This window comes from Myxocyprinus asiaticus, chromosome 28 (genome assembly GCF_019703515.2).
Source record: "Myxocyprinus asiaticus isolate MX2 ecotype Aquarium Trade chromosome 28, UBuf_Myxa_2, whole genome shotgun sequence".
Lineage (NCBI taxonomy): Eukaryota > Metazoa > Chordata > Actinopteri > Cypriniformes > Catostomidae > Myxocyprinus > Myxocyprinus asiaticus.
The window spans coordinates 44,401,315-44,423,347 of record NC_059371.1 but is presented as its reverse complement, the minus strand read 5'-3'; the positions used below and the strand labels follow the sequence as shown (position 1 = coordinate 44,423,347).

General features: G+C 33.5%; 2 protein-coding genes across 2 annotated transcripts in view; both read left to right on the top strand.

Annotated features, from left to right (window-relative positions):
• Window positions 1-17,768, top strand: part of vdra (vitamin D receptor a) — a 33,017-nt gene extending 15,249 nt beyond the window's left edge. Inside the window, exons 4-9 of the mRNA XM_051659260.1 lie at window positions 2,433-2,617; window positions 3,173-3,272; window positions 4,591-4,771; window positions 6,900-7,051; window positions 7,287-7,403; window positions 9,557-17,768. Of these exons, the coding sequence (XP_051515220.1) occupies window positions 2,433-2,617; window positions 3,173-3,272; window positions 4,591-4,771; window positions 6,900-7,051; window positions 7,287-7,403; window positions 9,557-9,810 (989 nt within the window). The 3' untranslated portion in view covers window positions 9,811-17,768. The remainder of the gene's footprint in view (window positions 1-2,432; window positions 2,618-3,172; window positions 3,273-4,590; window positions 4,772-6,899; window positions 7,052-7,286; window positions 7,404-9,556) is intronic.
• The window catches only part of LOC127418548 (zinc finger protein 616-like), a 137,096-nt gene continuing 124,886 nt past the window's right edge, over window positions 9,824-22,033 (top strand). Inside the window, exon 1 of the mRNA XM_051659125.1 lies at window positions 9,824-9,920. The gene's annotated coding sequence lies outside the window, so the exon portion shown is untranslated. The remainder of the gene's footprint in view (window positions 9,921-22,033) is intronic.

Below are 22,033 nucleotides of genomic sequence, written 5' to 3'. Positions count from 1 at the left end.
TACATTTCCACAAATTTTTCTCACATCGGATAACCTTATTTGCCAGTTATCCTTAACATTGTTAAAACAAGATCCATTTATATGAAGCAAAAATGTGTCAAGACTTGACTTTAGCTAGATTTATGCTTCAAATTTAAGCAAAAATTGCCAATGAAGAACATAAATCTGCAGTTTTACTTTTGGGATTATTTCAAGTTCATGCAACGCCCGGACCGAGACGTAATTGAGCGACAGATGGCACACGGGCCAGACTGGCAAAAGACGGGCACCGTCGCCAGGCTGTTCCTCTCTGTTCACATAGGGAGGCATTCATCACACACATCAGATGTGGACGAGCATACTGCTGTAGACGCAGACGTCTGTGTGTGTGTCATTCACTGATGTGTGTTTATTCAGACACATACTGGCCGTGTGAGGAACTGCTGTGAGTTGGCAGCTGTCCTCACGTGCCCCTGGATTTTGGAGTTTGAGCCAATAGCTTGCAAACTTAGTGTGAAAAGTTTTGTGAAATGATGCCAGCTTGCTCATGGTGTTGCTAAGACATTTTAATTGATTATCAGACCAGCTTTGGAGTTCAGTTAGGGAATATTATGCTGTTTCATCTCACATAGGAAAGACACTTTTTGATTGACTCTTTGACTACAATCCCTTGTTGTTTTTTGCTGAAACTACTATGAATTTGTTTTCTTGCTGAGCTGCAAACTACTCCTTTAATTTGAAGTTCAGTTTGAACTTGAACTATTATCAAGCTATTCTTTTGATGAAGGCATTAGTTACACTACAAGTTAATCCCTAACTTTTGCCTAATCTTTTAAATAACATTTTATATTATATAAAAATTATAATTTAAATGTAAATTATATTTTAATTATATAATATTGTTTTAATAATTAATATTATATTGTAATTTATATATACATTTTATATAAAATTCATTTAAATATAAATGATATTTAAATTATATATTTTATACTTGTTCAAATAGTTAATTTTTATATGATAATTTATATAAAATTGTAATTTAAATATCAAACATATTTTAATTATATAATATGTCCTTGTATAAATAGTTACTTTTTATATTATATTTTTATAAATGTTATATTATATAAAATTATATTTAAATTGTGTACTTTTTCAAATAGTTAATTTTTATATTATAATTTGTATAAAATGTTATATTGTATAAAATTATAATTTAAATGTAGATTATATTTAAATGATATAATGTGTACTTGTATAAATAGTTAATTTTCTATGATATTTTTATATACATTTTATATTAGACAAAATTATAATTTAAATATAATTATATTTTATATTTATTTATTATTTTTATTTTAATTGTTTATTTATTATATTTTATATGTATTTATTATTTTAATTATAATTATTTATATATTATATTTTATATTTATTTATTATTTTAATTATAATTATTTATATGTTATATTTTATATTTATTTATTATTTTAATTATATTTTATATTTATTATTTTAATTATAATTATATATTATATTTTATATTTATTTATTATTTTAATTATAATTATTTATATATTATATTTTATATTTATTTATTATTTTAATTATAATTATTTATATATCATATTTTATATTTATTTATTATTTTAATAATAATTATTTATTTATTATATTTTATATTTATTTATTATTTTAATTATAATTATTTATATATTATATATATTTATTATTTTAATTATATTTTATATTTATTATTTTAATTATAATTATATATTATATTTTATATTTATTTATTATTTTAATTATAATTATTTATATATTATATTTTATATTTATTTATTATTTTAATTATAATTATTTATATATCATATTTTATATTTATTTATTATTTTAATTATAATTATTTATTTATTATATTTTATATTTATTTATTATTTTAATTATAATTATTTATATATTATATATATTTATTATTTTAATTATAATTATTTATATATCATATTTTATATTTATTTATTATTTTAATTATAATTATTTATATATTATATTTTATATTTATTTATTATTTTAATAATAATTATTTATATATTATATTTTAAATATATAAATATTTTAGAAATATTTTAAATTAATTAATAATTTAATTAAATTGTATCGTATAATGTGTGATAAATAAATAAAATAAAATTATTAATTAATATATACAATTACAAATAGTTCTGCAGTATATAACTGTAAAGGCATAAAATCAGCAGTATTTTATTGGTTAAAACAAAGACATTTAAATAAATAGATTCACTCAAATGAAAATGATCATTTCTGGGTTGTAAAGCTGCATTTGCTAACATTTTAAATAACATGTTACTGGAAAAGCCACTATTTTGAAAACAGTCAAAGCTGTCGTACAGTTTCAGAAGTGTAATTTTACCTGTCTGTCTCTCTGTCAGTCATTCTGACGGATGAGGAGGTGCAGAGGAAGAAGGATCTGATCCTGAAGCGTAAGGAGGAGGAGGCGGCGCGGGAGGCGCGGAAACCTCGACTGAACGATGAGCAGATGCAGATCATCAGCACGCTGGTGGAGGCGCATCACAAGACTTACGACGACTCGTACTCCGACTTCGTCCGATTCAGGGTCAGTCTGACATTTCTGTTCTTTGATGCCGGTTTTAGCTTAAAACATGTCAAATACTACAACTGAGCGTTAGTTTGAAAGTGTTTTTAAATTATCATCCATCATAATTTTATATCAAGCCGTAACATAAAACAGTTATAATTAATTATAATAGATCAATAAATAATTGTCTTGTTATCCACCAGAGAAAAGCCGCTATTTAATTCAAATATTTTTTAATATCAGGCCACATAACATAAAAATAGATGTATATACGTATACTTTAGTTAATTGTAAGTTCTGTGACTATGCAGGTGAATGTACTGTGAATGTTTACTGCTGTTTATGTTGATTTAATTTCATTTATCTTGATTAAGGAGAATTATAGACTTCTTCAACAGTTATTTCATTCTGAAACCTGACTGTGAATTCTAGTCCTGAAAGAGGTTTGTTTTATAAGTGGAGAGACGTAAATGTCAGTTTTGCTGTCTGACGGCAGTTTGTGTGTGTGTGTGTGTGTGTGTGTGTGTGTGTGTGTGTGTGTGTGTGTGTGTGTGTGTGTGTGTGTGTGTGTAGCCTCCAGTCAGAGAGGGTCCAGTGACTCGCAGTGCTAGTCGAGCAGCGTCTCTTCATTCTCTCTCTGACGCTTCATCAGATTCATTTAACCATTCACCAGGTAACACACACACACACACAAACACACAACACTTACACACACACACACACACACACACACACAACACTTACAGACACACACACAAACACACAACACTTACACACACACACACACACACACACACACAAAACACTTACACACACACACACACACACCACTTAGACACACACACAACACTTACACACACACACAACACTTACACAAACACACAACACTTACACACACACACACACACACACACACAAAACACTTACACACACACACACACACACACACAAAACACTTACACACACACACACAAAACACTTACACACACACACACAACACTTACACACACAACACTCAGACTTACACACACACACACACACACACAACACTTACACACACACACACACACACACACACACACAAAACACTTACACATACACACACACACACACACAAAACACTTACACACACACACACACACAACACTTACACACACACACACACACAACACTTACACACACACACACACAAAACACTTACACATACACACACACACAAAACACTTACACACACACACACACACACACAAAACACTTACACACACACACACACACAAAACACTTACACACACACACACGACACTTACACAAAACACTTACACATACACACACACACACAACACTTACACATACACACACACACACAACACTTACACACACACACACACACAAAACACTTACACATACACACACACACAAAACACACACACACACACACACACACACACAAAACACTTACACACACACACACACAAAACACTTACACACACACACACAACACTTACACACACACACAGCTCAAATAATACACGAGTTTTAACAGAAGAATTAATGTAAGTGCTTTTATAAAATTATAAGCGTCACATTTCTGCCTTTAAACCTCCAATTGTTGACCCCATTGACTTCCATTGTAAGTGTCTCACTGGAACACACATTTAAAGAAATGGAGGGACGAGTTGAAATATATCAACATTATGACACAAATGCTGTCCAATGAGCTCAACTTGGCCATTTTGGACACAACTGATGCTTACATCGTATTGGTCTGTGAATTGTTTAACAGTTAAAGTGGACACAAATATTGCTATTCTGCGGGGCAAGTTGTCACAGTAATGCAGTGGTGTGAAGGGATGGTGTGACGAGGAGGAGGGCGTGGCCAGGCCGTGCACCCTCACAGCCCGGCCACGCCCCCCTCCTCATCACAGATGGATTTGTAAATCTCGTGGTATTTGTGTGTGTGTATGTAACACCATCTCTCTGTCTCTCTGTAGAATCTGTGGACACTAAGCTGAATTTCAGTAATCTATTGATGATGTATCAGGACAGCACGGGCAGTCCAGACTCCAGCGAAGAAGACAACTCACGTCTGTCCATGTTACCGCACCTCGCCGACCTCGTCAGCTACAGCATTCAGAAAGTCATCGGATTCGCCAAGATGATCCCTGGATTCAGGTACGACTCTCATCTCCGCATGTTTTCATGTGCTGTTGAGTGCTCAGATGCCTGTTGTCCGGGCAACCGCAGGAGCTTTTGTACATCCTGTTCCTAAAGGAGTGTTACGAAAACAAGACAAATGGCATTGACGTAAAACCCAGTTTACACACATCTTTACTGTTGTATTAAACGGATCATATGCTGCCGTCAAGTGCACCTGGGAAACTTCAGCGTCCGAGTTGGGCATTCATTATCACGACGTAACAATAAAGAAGGCGACAAACTAAAACAAATACAGAATACAATGAATGATGGCAAAAACATGTTGGATGAACGTGAATACACCTGCCTCACTTGCACTTGAAGCTAACAAATAATAAATATAGCACTGAAATTGAAATAATTTTACAAAATCATTTCACGCTGGTAAATATGACTTCATGTGTTCGGAACTCACAATTACGATATTTGCAACGCCACTTGAAGGCTGCAATGGAGCGCAACAGTAAATTAGTAAAGAAAATTATACACCTTTAAAGAAAGAACTACTGTGAGCTCCGAGATTAATCGATGGGTCACTGATAAATAAAGCTGTCTGAGGTGATAAAAATGTGAAATATTTTAAAACATGTCAAGTTCGTAGAAATGTAATCACTGTGTTCATGTTGTTTTTACACATTTAAATTATTAAATAAAGTTATTTATTGACATTTGTATTTAAAAGTTTCAATATAAATATTTTTTTTAATTATTATTATAAAAAATTTAAATGATGTCAATTATTTATTGAAATTGTAATTATTATTTAAAAGTTTCAATATAAATATACATTTTTTAAATTATTATTATAAAAAATGTAAATGATTAAATAAGATTATTTATTGAAATTTTAATTATTATTTAAAAGTTTCAATATAAATATAATTTTTTTAAATTATTAAAAATTTAAATGGTTAAAATTATTTATTGAACTTTTAATTATTATTTAAAAGTTTAAATATAAATATAAATTTTTTAAATTGTTATTATTAAAAATGTAAATGGTTAAAAGTATTTATTGAAATTGTAATTATTATTTAAAAGTTTATATATATATATATATATATATTTAAAAAAATGTAAATGATTAACTAAAATTATTTATTGAAATTGTAATTATTATTTAAAATTTTAAATATAAATATAAATGTTTTAAATTATTATTATTAAAAATGTAAATGGTTAAATAAAAGTATTTATTGAAATTGTAATTATTATTTAAAAGTATATATATATATATATATATATATATATATATATATTATAAAAATGTAAATGATTAACTAAAATTATTTATTGAAATTGTAATTATTATTTAAAATTTTAAATATAAATATAAATGTTTTAAATTATTATTATTAAAAATGTAAATGGTTAAATAAAAGTATTTATTGAAATTGTAATTATTATTTAAAAGTTTATATATATATATATATATATATATATATATATATATATATATATATTATAAAAATGTAAATGATTAACTAAAATTATATATATTATAATTTTTTTTAATTATTAATTTTTTTTTTTTTTACAATTTCTTGAATTTTTAAGTCAAGAATATCAAGAAGTTTTCTTATAGTTACACCACAAGACCTGAACAAAATGTGCCTTTTCATAAAATGTCAAAATATTAATATTTAATGATATGACAAAGTAATGATTTGTTTTAAAAACTTCACTCACAGTCTTGCAGGTCTAAAGAGGTCTTCTCTGTTTTATCATTTTTGTCACATGACAACAAAATTGCTACCTACATGTTGGTTACACCACATGACTTTCAATTTTTCAATTATTAATAATATTTAAAAATTAAATAATTGTAAATATTATTAAATAAATATGATTCAATTATTTCACTGCTCATTTATTTTAAATTTTTTTAGAAACAATAATAAAAGTTGTTCTGCACTACTCATGCCAACATTTATTTTTGGTTTGGTTCATGATGCAAACTCTTCTATGAAGTATTTTATGAAAAGCCCGTTAAAAAAATGTTTTGTTGAAAAATACAGAAAAAATGTTGCGCTCTATAGTCCACACTTTTTTCATTATTGTACTGTTTGCACTGGAGTCCTCACGGTTTGTGTGTGTGTCTCAGGGATTTGACAGCAGAAGATCAGATCGCTCTGTTAAAGTCCAGCGCTATCGAGATCATCATGTTGCGTTCGAATCAGTCGTTCAGTCTGGAGGACATGAGCTGGAGCTGTGGTGGACCAGACTTCAAATACTGCGTTAATGATGTCACCAAGGGTGAGACACACCACAAACATGTACACAAACATGTACATACATACTTGTTGGTGAGCTCTAATAAACATCTATAGTTCTTTAATTCAGCTAGTTATTATTAATACACATCTCTCTGGAATACTTGATTTGTTATTGGTCAACAGTGGCATTATGCGGTCAAATATGGTGTATTCTGCATGTAAAACAGATGCATACACACATGCAAACATTCTCTTCCGTGTGTGTGTGTGTGTAGCGGGACACACTCTGGAGCTGTTGGAGCCGCTGGTTAAGTTTCAAGTGGGTTTGAAGAAACTCAACCTGCATGAACAGGAACATGTGTTGCTGATGGCCATCTGCCTGCTGTCACCAGGTGTGTGTGTGTGTGTGTGTGTGTACTTTTATGCATCTCTGATGAAGCTTGGAACAATTCATTCCTTTTGACCTCTTCATACCAGGTGCAAACATTCATCTGGCGGCAGAACAAGGTTTTATTTTGGTTCAGTTTAGTTGGAGTCTTGAAGTTTCCATTCACACTGTGTTTTGGAACCTAGTTTAGGCTTAATCAGAAGTTATTTACTGTCCTAATTTATTTTGAAAATACTCTGGGAAAAGTCAGTATGAATGTAATTAAATATAATCCCACTTTATGTTTTTCCAGTATTTTCTGAGTAAATATTCATGGAGACTGCTGTGCCATTATATTGATGATTTTTTTTCATGCCGGTCTATTATTGTGGTTTGTAATACAGCTCTTTGGAATACTTTATTCTGATTGGTCAATCCTGGCATTCAGCGGTCTGATATTTCTGTTATTATAATATGATATTTTACTAGTCATCTGGGTATTGCAAGTCATCTTTCCTAATTCTCGTATCACTCAATCTTTACAAGTAAGCTATTTCAAGCTTTCATGTCTATTTTTTTATTTATTTGGGAAATAGTCGTGTAGTAGGCAGGATAATGAGCAGTCAGATAATCACCATCAGGACTCAGAGGTGGAATTCAGTTGTTTCTGGAGATACAGCAGTCTTTTTCCTATCACATAACAACATAATCTCAACTCAAATCACCATTTAATGTCTGTTTAGTGACTTATTTGCCAAGTAGGGTTGTAATAAGCTGGATAATGAGCAGTCAGATAATAAACACCATCAGAACTCTGACACATACCAGAGGTGGAATTCAGTTGTTTCTGGAGACTCAGTAGTCTCTTTCTTCTCACATAATTTCAACTCATATCAATATATAATATATGTTTATTTACTTTTGCCAAGCAGTCTTGTAATAAGCAGAATAATGAGCAGTCAGAAAGTCATTTTCGCAAAATAAACACCATCAGAACTCAGAGGTGGAATTCAGTTGTTTCTGGAGATTCAGCAGTCTTTTTCCTATCACATAACAACATCATTTCAACTCAAATCAACATTTAATGTCTGTTTAGTGACTTATTTGCCAAGTAGGGTTGTAATAAGCTGGATAATAAGCAGTCAGATTTTCGCAAAATAAACACCATCAGAACTGAGAGATGGAATTCAGTTGTTTCTGAAGACTCCTCAGTCTCTTTTTCTCACATAATAACAATTTAACTCAAATCAGTATGTCATCTCTATTTTATTTATTTATTTGGCAAGTAGTCACGTAATAAGCAGGATAATGAGCAGTCAGATGGTCATTTTCGCAAAATAAACACCATCAGAACAATGACTCAAAGCGGAGGTGGAATTCAGTTGTTTCTGGAGATTCAGCAGTCTTTTTCCTATCACATAACAACACAATTTCAACTCAAATCAACATTTAATGTCTGTTTAGTGACTTATTTGCCAAGTAGGGTTGTAATAAGCAGGATAATGAGCAGTCAGATAATAAACACCATCAGAACTCTGACACATACCAGAGGTGGAATTCAGTTGTTTCTGGAGACTCAATAGTCTCTTTCTTCTCACATAATTTCAACTCATATCAATATATAATATATATTTATTTACTTTTGCTAAGCAGTCTTGTAATAAGCAGAATAATGAGCAGTCAGAAAGTCATTTTCATAAAATAAACACCAACAGAACCGGAGGTGGAATTCAGCTATTTTTGGAGACTCAACAGTCTCTTTCTTCTCACATAATAACATAATTTCAATTTAAATCAGTATGTCATGTCTATATATTTTTTTTTATTTGGTAAGTAGTCGTGTAATAACCAGGATAATGAGCAGTCAGATGTTAATTAGCATTAACATGCTCCAACGCAAACCAGAAGTGAAATTCAGCTGTTTCTGAAGACTCTGCTGTCTCTTTCTTCTTAAATAGTAACATAATTTCAGCTCAAATCAACACTTCATTTCCATTTATTAATTTATTTGGTAAGTTGCCATGTAATAAGCAGGATAATGTACAGTTATCGGGTCATTCTCACAACAGAAACCCCTTCAGGGTGATACAAGAGACCTCCGCTTGCATTCTTTATTTGTCAGTCACTTTGGATAAAAGCATCTGCTAAATTTATTACATTTATCTACTTCTCCTGTAGATCGGCCGGGCGTTCAGGACCACGCACGTATCGAGGCTCTACAGGACCGTCTGTGCGACGTTCTGCAGGCATATATCCGGATCAACCACGCGGGCGGGCGACTCCTGTATGCCAAGATGATCCAAAAGCTCGCGGATCTGCGCAGCCTGAACGAGGAGCACTCTAAGCAGTACCGCTCTCTGTCGTTCCAGCCCGAACACAGCATGCAGCTCACGCCCCTTGTGCTGGAAGTGTTCGGCAGTGAGGTCTCCTAGCATCCAAAAGCCCCCCGCAACACTCCGGACCCCGGTGCCCACGGCAGCTGCGCCGAGAAGGCCACACACACATGCTCTGCGCGTTAGAGCAGAAGTGTATCAAGCCGGAGGTGGAGAGCGTCTCGATTCACACTACGGGGGGCTGTAGGGATACGTGTGTGTGTGTGTGTGTGTGTGTGTGTGTGTGTGTGTGTGTGTGTGTGTGCGCGTGTGTGTGTGTGTGTGTGCGCGTGCGTGAGAGTGGGTGGTGCATAGTTCTGAATATTGTTTCAGAATTCCTGCTTCTAAGCTATAAAGGGAATTCTGAAAGGAATGTATTAATAATGTATGAATAGAATAATACATATAAACTAATATTTATATTTAAGAAAGAGTTGGTATGTATTAAATGAAAACATATGGCCAGGTCGATCCTCTGTTGTAATAGGATTAGCAGGCTCCTTTAGTATATGTGTAAGAGTGTGTGTGTGTGTGTGTGTGTGTGTGTGTGTGTGTGTGTGTGTGTGTGTGTGTGCGCATTAGTGGTTGACTGATACTGATATTTAGAGAGCAGGATGGCTGATGGTTGATATAATGCCGATATATTCATAAAACAATTTAATGACAGCCAATGACATGTAAACAAAAATGTCTTTGTTCCAAAACCTGGTGAGCTACATAGGAAACTTTTCAGGTATCATGGGTAGAGATCGACCGATATTGGATTTTAGCAAAACAATAACTAAGCTGGGGGAAAGGATTAAGCCGGTATTATTTATAAACAAAAAACGTTTTTCTTTTCTCTTGGGACACCATCAGTCAAAATCAACATGAACATTAACATGAAATTATGAATAACTTGTATCTACTTAACAAAAACTATTTGTGTTCATTTTTCCTAATAACCGATAGCTCCAAAAAGCAACTATCGGCACCGATTAATCGGTAAAACCGATATATCGTCGACCTCTAATCATAGGCATGTTCCTGACACGAAGGCTGTTCTGAAAAGGCAATCGGCATGATTTTGCTACCTTCTAAGATTACTTCTTTTTACCATATACTAAGGCAGCGTCATATGTATCCTTTACGCAGAAGTCAATCCAAGAATGCGTTACGACAAACTCGCTGAAAAAAATCCATCCAAGATGGTGGACGAAGCAAGAGAAATGTCGATTAAAAATATACTCATAATCCATTGAATACGAAAAAAAATTGTTCAACAGAATTAATAATAGGTTTACTCAATATTTGTGTTATGTATTTTTATGCTTATTAGAGTATCACGTTGTTAGCTTAGCAACATGCTAATGCTATATGTAAACTCTATTTTAATCAATTGTGAGTCAAGTTTCCGGCATGCTTCACAATAAAAGTTGCTGCCTACATCGAGTGTTCCAAATCAGGTAATTTTGAGGTCCATTATAGTTAGAATACTGCCTTAGAAGGCAGCTGTCTATGTAGGTAGTAGACAGCAAGGCAGCTCACTAGGTTTTGGAACAGAGTTTACATTTACTCAAAATTCACTCAAACGTATAAAAACTAAAAATGTGCTTTATTCGTTGACAAATAGGTCAGTAGATTGTGGAATTTACTAGTGAAATACCACTACTGTCAATCGGCTATTGCAGTATAATGCAGATATTCTCAAAATTACCAAATATTGGCAAACCAAATGGCCTGACCGCTATATCAGTCTTTCACTAGTATTCATGCTCATATATCAAAATATGCATTTGAGACATACGCTACACACACCCTCACATACATTATAACGAGAGAAGGGGTCCTGACCTGTTGGTCTGATGTCTGTATAGATTGGATCTTAGATGACCACAAAAGAGCCGAAATACAGGAACCGTCCCCTGAGTTTGGCCCGAATTTTTCTAGCTTTATTTAGCATTAATAACAAGGCTATCTGGCTGCTTCAACCACAGATTAAAGCTTGGCTCTGGACTAATAACTTGGTACTAGATCTTTAGTGGAGATGTACTGTAATTTAGTCCAAGGCTAGGCATTACTGAACTCTCAGAGAAATCAGATCTTCACATGCAATAATTGTTTGTGTCCCAGTCCATGTAGAGTATAGAGCAACACTCAAGTGCTCAGGACCTGTATTTGATGAGTTTGGTAATCCTCGACTTTGGTCGGTTGTTTTTATTTTGTCATTCACTCATCAAACCAGAAGTCTCCATATGATCACCTTATTTGTCCTGTCATGTTAAGGAAACAAACATTCAGTCCCATTCAGGAAACACGAGCAGAACAAATTTTGCAGTTTAAAACCATCAGTTGTCTACTGAAACATATTACATAAGAGTAAAGGATTTGAGAATGGGATTTACACCAAAATTTGTTCTACCAATGTTTTTACGACAATTTACGCAAGAATGGTTTCCTAAACGAGGCCCAATTTAGTCCCTCATTCCAGTAGGTTCCATGTTTCTCTTTCGTGGTCATAAGCTGTAAATACCACTCGTAGTATTTCTGTAAATATATCTAATGAAAAGAATAGGCTAATACTAAGTCAATCCGCTGAAAAGAAGCTTGGGAGAAATATGCAAATATGATATTTTCCTATGTTTTGATGTCTTTTACTCTCAGATGAGATAATAAGCTTTTACAACTGTATCTATCCCTGATGCTTTTAGGTGCAATTTCCACATTGAATTGTATTGTTATATTGATTATCATGGCTTAGGTTTGTACAGATTTTGAGACCTCAAACTGGACTCCTCTTTTTTTTTTCTTTTTTTGCAAATCAATGAGACATCTCAACCAGGCTGCTGCTGAGCTGCATTGCTCTTTCTTCTGCTTTCTGATCTCAAAACCTTATGGACATAAATGGAACAACTCAGCTGGTGCTTTAGTTTTTATTTCTGCTACAAACGCTGCCTCAAACCAGCCCCGTCAACAGTCCCATCAAAGGACTCTTCAAAGCTTTAACATTATTACAGGTGAAACGGGATAGGGGGTTGCCCGAACGTTAGCTGCTAATGGAAGGGGTGCTGTTTTCAAGAGTCGCTCCATTCCTTTATCTCAGCTGTCTGTGTAAAAGAGAAATCTAGAAAGAGCTGGAATGTTCTTCGAAAGTTCGAGACACTTGAACAGATGTGGAATTTCTGGATAAACATTGTCCTCCGACATTGGAACTGGGACAAGGGTATTGGACATCAGCAGAGGGACATTCGAGAGACTGATTGCTCTCTTTAAGTGGACTGGCGCTTGGCCTGTCACTCTCAAATGGAGAAACGCAGAACTGTCTTGTGAATGGTGGATTGGCTGGCAAACAAAGTGTATATACCAGTTACAATAAGCTTCTGTTGGACTGCAATAGTTGTAATGGCTAAGGAACATTGGATGTTTCACTGACCCCCTACTGTCAGAGGATAATCAGAAATGGCATTGTGGATTTGTCAGTTGTTTCTAGTTCATTGGGGTAGAGTTGCTAATCCTGCAAATGGCTGCTTTCCCCTCCAGACTCAGATGACCACCTTCCTCTGCGTAAACTTAACCCGGTCAACTCAATCACAACTGGATTGATTGCATCCAATCAACAAGAGAAATAAAATGAATACGTCTCGCACACGAAACGTGGCGAGACTTATCCCAGTCTGGGTTTAGCATGAAAGGGAAGGGCTGTCTTGGCTCCGGAGCGCCCTCTTGCCCCAAGCAAGCTAACAAAGACAGGATTCCAAATGCATACAATATGCAAGAGTTCCACCAATTTTGGGATAGATTCATTGGCATCTAAATGGAATAAATGGGGTCGATGTCACCCCAGTGGCTTTTAAATCAGTACGTCAGTATTTTTGTAAGGGGGGAATTCTTTTAAATGCTTCGGTGAAACTTTTCTGGACTGTCTATGCTCTTTGCATCAGTTAATGCGAGCCAAAACGAAAGATCATGGTCTGGTTTGGCTAGCCGAGAGAATCCTCACGGATTTCCAGAGATACTACAAAGAGGAATCAGGGAAACTTCAGTAATAGTGTGTTGATCATAGTGATTCAAATCATTTTGATGTTCTTAAGGCAGGTTTTATTTCGAGTCTTTGTCAAGCAGGACCCCTTGTGGCATCTCTGTTGGCATCTATGTTGGATGTTCTTGGCTGAATTGAAGGCAACAGACCAACCCTACCGCTTTAGTGTTGTAAAGTCTTTTGGTTGTCATTGTGCCACATGCTTCACAGCTAGACTGAAGAAATCCAGATGTTACTAATGCAAAATATGGAATTTCTTGATAGTTGCTTTGGCAAAGAAGCGTCTCCCAAGAACTTCAACATAAAAATTAAAGACTTTTGCTAAAACACCTTGCCCTCGAATTCTAGAAGCTGAGTTAAGTTGTGCATGGATTTCTTGAGTCTAGTTTAGGAATACGTCATTTTTTGTTCCTTTAATTACGAAGAAGCGGCTGAATAAGACAATTGTTCACGACTGTCTGAATGCTAATTGTTAAAGAAAACGTAAACCACCAGGTGCCGTTGTTAACCAAAATGAACTACCTCTCTCATTCACACGTTATCATTACAAAATTTCATGTTTGTTATTATGTTCTAGGTTTTTTTTGTTAAGAAACACTAAATCCTTCACTTATTTATTTCTCGCCAACTCAAATGCTGGACTGTTTACCTCAATAAATTAGCTTAGCCATTAGCTTAGACGGTGATCTACTGCCTGTCTGTTGGCCAAAACCCCATTTCTTGGTGTGCTACATGTCATCGCTGTTATGCTAACATGTCAACCTGCATAGGGAGATGTTCCCACTAGCCTGAATGCTATTCTCTGTCAGTATTTGCTCTTAAAGCATTGACAACCAAGCTAGCTAATCCCAAAATATGCTAAATAAGCTAGCTAATTTAGGTACATTTTAAAGTGTTGTCTGCTTTTCCACGCTACCGTAAACATACTTTCGTTTTTACAGTGAAGTATATCTGTGTAACACATATAAGATAATCGGGCATTGCAGATGTTTGCTTTGTATTTTAAGTGTTAAAGTTTTCATCTGTGTTTGAGCTAATAACATTACTGCCTGTTCGGCCTCTACCGCCCCCATCTGCTTTATTCTGTATTTTTTCGCTGCCTCTCTTCTTGTCCCAGTGGCGTGTCCATACATATCTGTGCAATTTTTTTAATTGTTTGTATGGCTCTTGCATTGTGTCTGACCGTTTTTTTTAGTGTCTGGTTCCATTCGTGTTTTTACGGCAGCCTCTGGCTTAATAGATGACAAATTATAGTTTAGCATTTATGTGGTGGCAAATCAATTTTAGTGGTGAGGCCACCATCTGGACACGCCTGTTGTCCTCTCTGTTTCTCCTTGAAGAACTGAACCATTCCTCAAACATGCATCATCTAAATCCGCTTCTGTCCAATAAACCCTCACTGTTGCCCTGAAGTCCGTCCTCTTACCTGTTATCGCAGAATATCAGTGTCATCTTTCCATCCATTAACCCCCTGAACTGCACCCACACACACATACAGATTCACCACCAGCATTTACTTTACAGATAAACTACTTTGTACTTTTGTTATTTTGAATTTGAAACTAAGAGACTGACAGATTACCGCTAAACTTTTCACACTATTCAAACGGGCGTCTCCATGCTAGCTCAGTTAAAGAACCTCTGTGTGCCTACACCCCAAGGCCTTATTTTGGGAACGTGACAGGTTTACAGCATAAGTTTTAAAGCAGTTTGTGACGTTTTTCCCCAGTATTCTTAAATAAGATTGTGGGCCATAGTCGGACTGAGTACAAGTTGTGTAAATAAGTCTTTGCAAAGACTTTGTGAATAAAGAATCGATGGATGACTTTAAGGCAAGAAACGTGTTCTATGCAAGTAAGCAGACGCAAATGCTTGGCCAACACATTGCAAGTGCACATTAGCATGCGTTCTTGCGTTGCTGTGACGGTAGCCTCAGTCCTCACGAGGGCGATAGAGTTTCCTTCAAATGACTGGTATTAATCAGTTAGCTAGCTTTAAACATGTAGAAAGTTTAAACAACTTTAACTTGCTCAGCAAGATTCTCCTCCAGTTGTCGCTCTACTATGGCACTAACCGTTGAAGAAAAACGTTTACGCAATTGCTCACTATAGTGGCCCTTGCAGCAAAGCTTTGCATTGCATCGTGAGTTCTGGTCTGACACATTCAGAAACGATAATGCATGACATTGAGTTTGCATAGCTAGATGCGTTTGCATTCATATACTTGCGTAGTGTATGTTTCAGGCCCTGAACCGAAGAACCACAGATGTGGTTGAAGGAGCAAGAAATCCAGATTGGATTTTCAGTCTGGCTATGGTTCTCAACTCTTAGAATGACAGCAACCCAAATGAAGGAATGTTCTGGATGGTTTATCCGTGATCCAAACACTCGTCTCAAACAGACTGTCCGAGAGAAAGCTCCTGGACTCAGGTGCCTTAATTTGTTTTTAGAAACGTTCATTCAGACAGGGTGGGAAGTCTTTGCAACACATTACATATGCATTTTTGTTTTACTACGAGGTGAATTATGATGATTGATGACGTAGTTTGTGGTCTGAGACAAAAGCTTGTGTAATTGTGACCTAAAGGCCAAGGTATACTTCATTTTTTCGCATGCTGGCACATTTTTTGAGTACATATACGTATGCTCTTGCTGTCAGAAGACTATTGTTTTAAATGCTGAGCGCTCGACCGCACAGAAAGATAAAGTGTATCCTAACCTTCAGACAGAGAAAATCTACTCTCTATATCACTGATTAATTACATAAATTGCTTGGTAACAGGTGTTTTTAAAGGAGATCTAAAACTGTCAGAGAATTGCAAAAAAGGCCTGAAAAATTTAGTCACCCTCAGACAGTCGACAGATAGTGAATTTTGCAGACGCCGATAAAAGATTAATCGGCCGATAGTTTTTAAAAATCTGTTTATATAACGATAAAAGATTTCTTTGTCTTTTCCATAACATGGGACTTTTTACTATAAAAAAGCTTGAAATACACCAGGGACTCTTATTTTTAAATGATGGAGACTTATAAATAAAAAAAATTAAAAAACTATCGGCAGCTAGTTCCAAAAAGCAACTATCGGAACCAATTAATCGGTAAAACCGATATATCGGCCTACATCTATTCCAGACCTGTATTTGCTTTTAGGCTGAGCTTCTGTTTTCCATACAATGAAAGTTAAAGGTAATTTATACTGCCAAGCTCCAAAAAGGACAAAATAAGTACCATAAATGTGTTATAAAAACACTGTAAACGTATCATAAAAGTGATCAATGGGACTTTAGCTTTGTGCATGTGAAATGGCAGTATAAACCACTTTCATTGTATGTAAAGGAGAAGCTCGGACATTCTGCTTAACATCTTTCAATAAGTTTGATGGGAAAACAAAAATAATACAGGTTTGGAACCCCATGAGGGTGATTTATATAATGACAGTTTTCATTTTGTGGATGAACTGATATTCCAATTCCAATGTTAAGCTCAACCGACAGCTTTGAGACTTTTCATGCAGAAAGCATCTTCTAAAAAATAAAAAAAAATCTCATTAATAAAAATGGCTTCTTTCAGATCTCTTAATAGTTCTGAAGTGAAGCCCTAGACACTCAGGGCACCTCTTCGGTGGTGGATCATTGTTTGGATCTCAGATAACCCAATATGACTTTCCAAAACCCAGAAACACACGTCATGTCACAAACACACTAGACGTTTTTATTATTATTATTATTATTAGAGAATCTATAAAAAGCTCAAAACACTAATGGTGTAGAGTTAGCATTGAGTTTCGTTCTATTCAATGTGTCAGTCATCATAGACTTGATTTGGTCTGTATGTTTTTCCACACAAGGCAGACAGTGCTGCCATTGTGTCCCTGTCTCATTTGTTGATGTCTTCTTTTCCCTTGAATGTCCATTACACATTTATTTTGTGCATTGTATGTAGTAAATAAGATGTTTTGGGAAAAAAATCACAAATAAACAGCTGTACATACCGATGCAAACCCTGTGACTGTCTATGAGTAAAACATTTAGAAGGGACAACGTTGAAGATGTACACACTGAAATTATGTCAAGATAACATGTTGTCTTTTTATAATTATTATTATTATTATTAATAATTTCAAGTTCTTTGTGAGGTGTGTCATGGTTAAAGATCTGGGCTGATAACTCAAAGCTAAGATCTACACAAAAAATGTAAACATTTACACACAAAAAAAGAGTAAGCTGTGGTTGCCAGAATAATGATGTAAAAAATACAGTAAACATATAAACAACTTTACAGAACAACCTGTACGTTTTACAGTTTAAAACTGTTGTAATTGACATGACCACGCTGGCACTGTAAATAAAAAAACTAACACGTCATAAACTTGATATTAACCTTCTGAAACTGTAAAAATCTGCTTTTTACTTTATAATGTACTGTTAATCACCATAGTACTTACAGAAGAGCACGTGATCAATACACGTCGAGACATTATCACTCACACAAACACTAAACACCATCAGTGTAACATGTGACATTAAAGTGATGCAGGAAACATGAACTAAACTACATTAAATATAACACAGAACACCACAATGTACAAAACTGATATTAAACATAAGAAGAAACAGAACTATTCCCATAAAATATAATTAAATGTAATGGGTCACGCAGGGAATTCTGGGAATAATTGACTGTAAAGAGTACATGTATTCTCTTGTTAAACATAGTGTACATTTGTACCATTAATTATACAGGAAAATCACACTTTTTACATCTAAAAAATGTCATTTGTACAACATTTTATTGTAAAAACTACTGTATTGTCTTTTAAAATATATTAAAAATTTTTACTGTACATTTTAGTTACTACTCGTTAATCAATTAATGTTTTTTTTTTACTGTAGCATTTTTACAGTCTTTTACCGTTAAAATTACAGACAATTTTAGTCTTTTACTGTTAAAATTACAGACATTTTTACAGTCTTCTACCGTTAAAATTACAGACATTTTTACAGTCTTTTACTGTTAAAATTACAGACATTTTTACAGTCTTTTACCGTTACAATTACAGACATTTTTAGTCTTTTACCGTTAAAATTACAGACATTTTTACAGTCTTTTACCGTTAAAATTACAGACATTTTTAGTCTTTTACCGTTAAAATTACAGACATTTTTAGTCTTTTACCGTTAAAATTACAGACATTTTTACAGTCTTTTACCGTTAAAATTACAGACATTTTTAGTTTTTACCGTTAAAATTACAGACATTTTTACAGTCTTTTGCCGTTAAAATTACAGACATTTTTACAGTCTTTTGCCGTTAAAATTAGACATTTTACAGTCTTTTACCGTTAAAATTACAGACATTTTTACAGTCTTTTGCCGTTAAAATTACAGACATTTTTACAGTCTTTTGCCGTTAAAATTAGACATTTTTACAGTCTTTTACCGTTAAAATTACAGACATTTTTACAGTCTTCTGCCGTTAAAATTACAGACATTTTTACAGTCTTTTGCCGTTAAAATGAGACATTTTTACAGTCTTTTACCGTTAAAATTAGACATTTTTACAGTCTTTTACCGTTAAAATTACAGACATTTTTACATTCTTCTACCGTTAAAATTACAGACATTTTTACAGTCTTCTGCCGTTAAAATTACAGAAATTTTTACAGTCTTTTGCCGTTAAAATTACAGACATTTTTACAGTCTTTTGCCGTTAAAATTAGACATTTTTACTGTCTTTTATCGTTAAAATTACAGACATTTTCACAGTCTTCTACCGTTAAAATTACAGACATTTTTACAGTCTTCTACCGTTAAAATTACAGACATTTTTACAGTCTTCTACCGTTAAAATTACAGACATTTTTACAGTCTTTTACCGTTACAATTACAGACATTTTTACAGTCTTCTACCGTTAAAATTACAGACATTTTTACCGTCTTCTACCGTTAAAATTACAGACATTTTTAGTCTTTTACCGTTAAAATTACAGACATTTTTACAGTCTTCTACCGTTAAAATTACAGACATTTTTACAGTCTTCTACCGTTAAAATTACAGACATTTTTACAGTCTTTTAACGTTACAATTACAGACATTTTTACAGTCTTCTACCGTTAAAATTACAGACATTTTTACCGTCTTCTACCGTTAAAATTACAGACATTTTTAGTCTTTTACCGTTAAAATTACAGACATTTTTACAGTCTTCTACCGTTAAAATTACAGACATTTTTACAGTCTTCTACCGTTAAAATTACAGACATTTTTACAGTCTTTTAACGTTACAATTACAGACATTTTTACAGTCTTCTACCGTTAAAATTACAGACATTTTTACCGTCTTCTACCGTTAAAATTACAGACATTTTTACAGTCTTTTACCGTTAAAATTACAGACATTTCTACAGTCTTTTACCCTTAAAATTACAGACATTTTTACAGTGTAGTTCTAGCTAAGATCAGTTGAAGATATTTAAAAAACAAATACAAAATAACCATTTGTGTGTGAAAACGTTTCCATGTCAACATTTTTTTATGAATTTGTGGTTTATGAATTTACTGTAGCTTATTAAAACTCTTTACAGTAAGGTTGTATTTGTTAACATTAGTTGATGCATTTGCTGTCACTGATAGTAAACAGTATTGTTTACAGTATTTATTCATATCAGTACATTTTGCTTTATAAAAATGCAATTTTTCATTGTTCGTGGTAAATATTAATGTAGTTTACTAAAATTAAAAAATGCAACCTTATTGTAAAGTTGTATATATTTTATATGCATAACTGTAATATGTATATATATATATATACAAACACACACACAGTATAAAGTTATAATTTCGTAGATAATTTTTATACAAACATAATTGTATACATATACTGTATATAAAATTAATTTATCTATCTATCTGTCTATATATATTATATATGCACACACACACATATGCACTACTTTTCTCTAAAATTGCATGTTAAATTTTCATGCCGAAATATTTTGGCAGTTTTATGAATCGTTTTATGAAGAAAAAAACTGTAACACAATAAGGCTGTATTTGTTTACATTAGTAAATGCATTTGGTATCACTAACAATAAACAATATATTTTCACAGCATTTATAAATCTTGGTTAATATTCTTCTTTTTTTAAATACAACTGTTTATTGTTCATCCTAGCTCTAACAAATATTTACTTTTTACTTTAAACATGCATCAGTATATGTTGAAATGAACGTTTACCACGCTTAATAAGTGCTGTAAAAGTATTGTTCATTGTTCAGTGTGTATTTTAGAGACTTCCAGGTGAATCCAAAGCATCCGATAGGTAAAGACTCTAGCTAAAGCCCTAAAGCCTAGTGTGCACTACATGACTCAAACTCGTCTTCTTTGATGTTTTGAGTCGGCGACTGTTCTGCGACGAGAAGTCTCAGATCTCACGATGAACGGTTGATTCGCAGATGCTAGGACAGATTTCAAATCTAATTCAATTAACAGCATGGTGTCATCCAAATGGCTTGAGAGATTCACACCTAACATTTGCATTCTCACTAGACAATAAACAATGGTCACCGATGGTCACCAATCAAAGAACAGGACTGAGCCATCAAGAACCATCACAGAAAAAAGGGTTCAGACCTCGCATGAGAAACATGTTTTCAGTCATGAGGACAAACAGGATGCAGCCATTGTTGGAGGATCTTGATATACTGTAACTTGAATGCCCAATGCAATGTTTATCACTTTAGTTTTTTCACTACTTAACTAATGTAAACCAGGACAACCTTACAGTAGTTACCAAAAATGATATATTTGCTAATGTTTAAAAATTCACAGGATCTAATTCAGGCATGCTATCATCGACAAACATCCTACTGAGAAAAGCAGAAACTAATTACTGCCCTTTAAAAAAAAAAAAAAACTATGCATTTCAATTTTGTTGAAATCCTCTCCATATAACTCATTTTATGGAAATGTGTAGCAAGAAGAAAAGTTTGTCTTTTGAGTTCAACAGAAGAGAGAAAGTCATACATGTTTGGAACAACATGACGGTGGGTAAATAATGACAGAATTGTCATTTTGTGGTGAATTATTCTTTTAAATGTGGTTTCCCAGAGGCTGTTGAATGTGTGCTGTATGAAAGAGAGGGGTTTATATTCGATAATACATGAAAAAAGCAACAACAACAAAAAAAACGTTTGTACATAGTAAATATTGCATAGTTCGTATTGCTTTCAGATTTTTACATTTGGAAATAGTTTCCAACTATG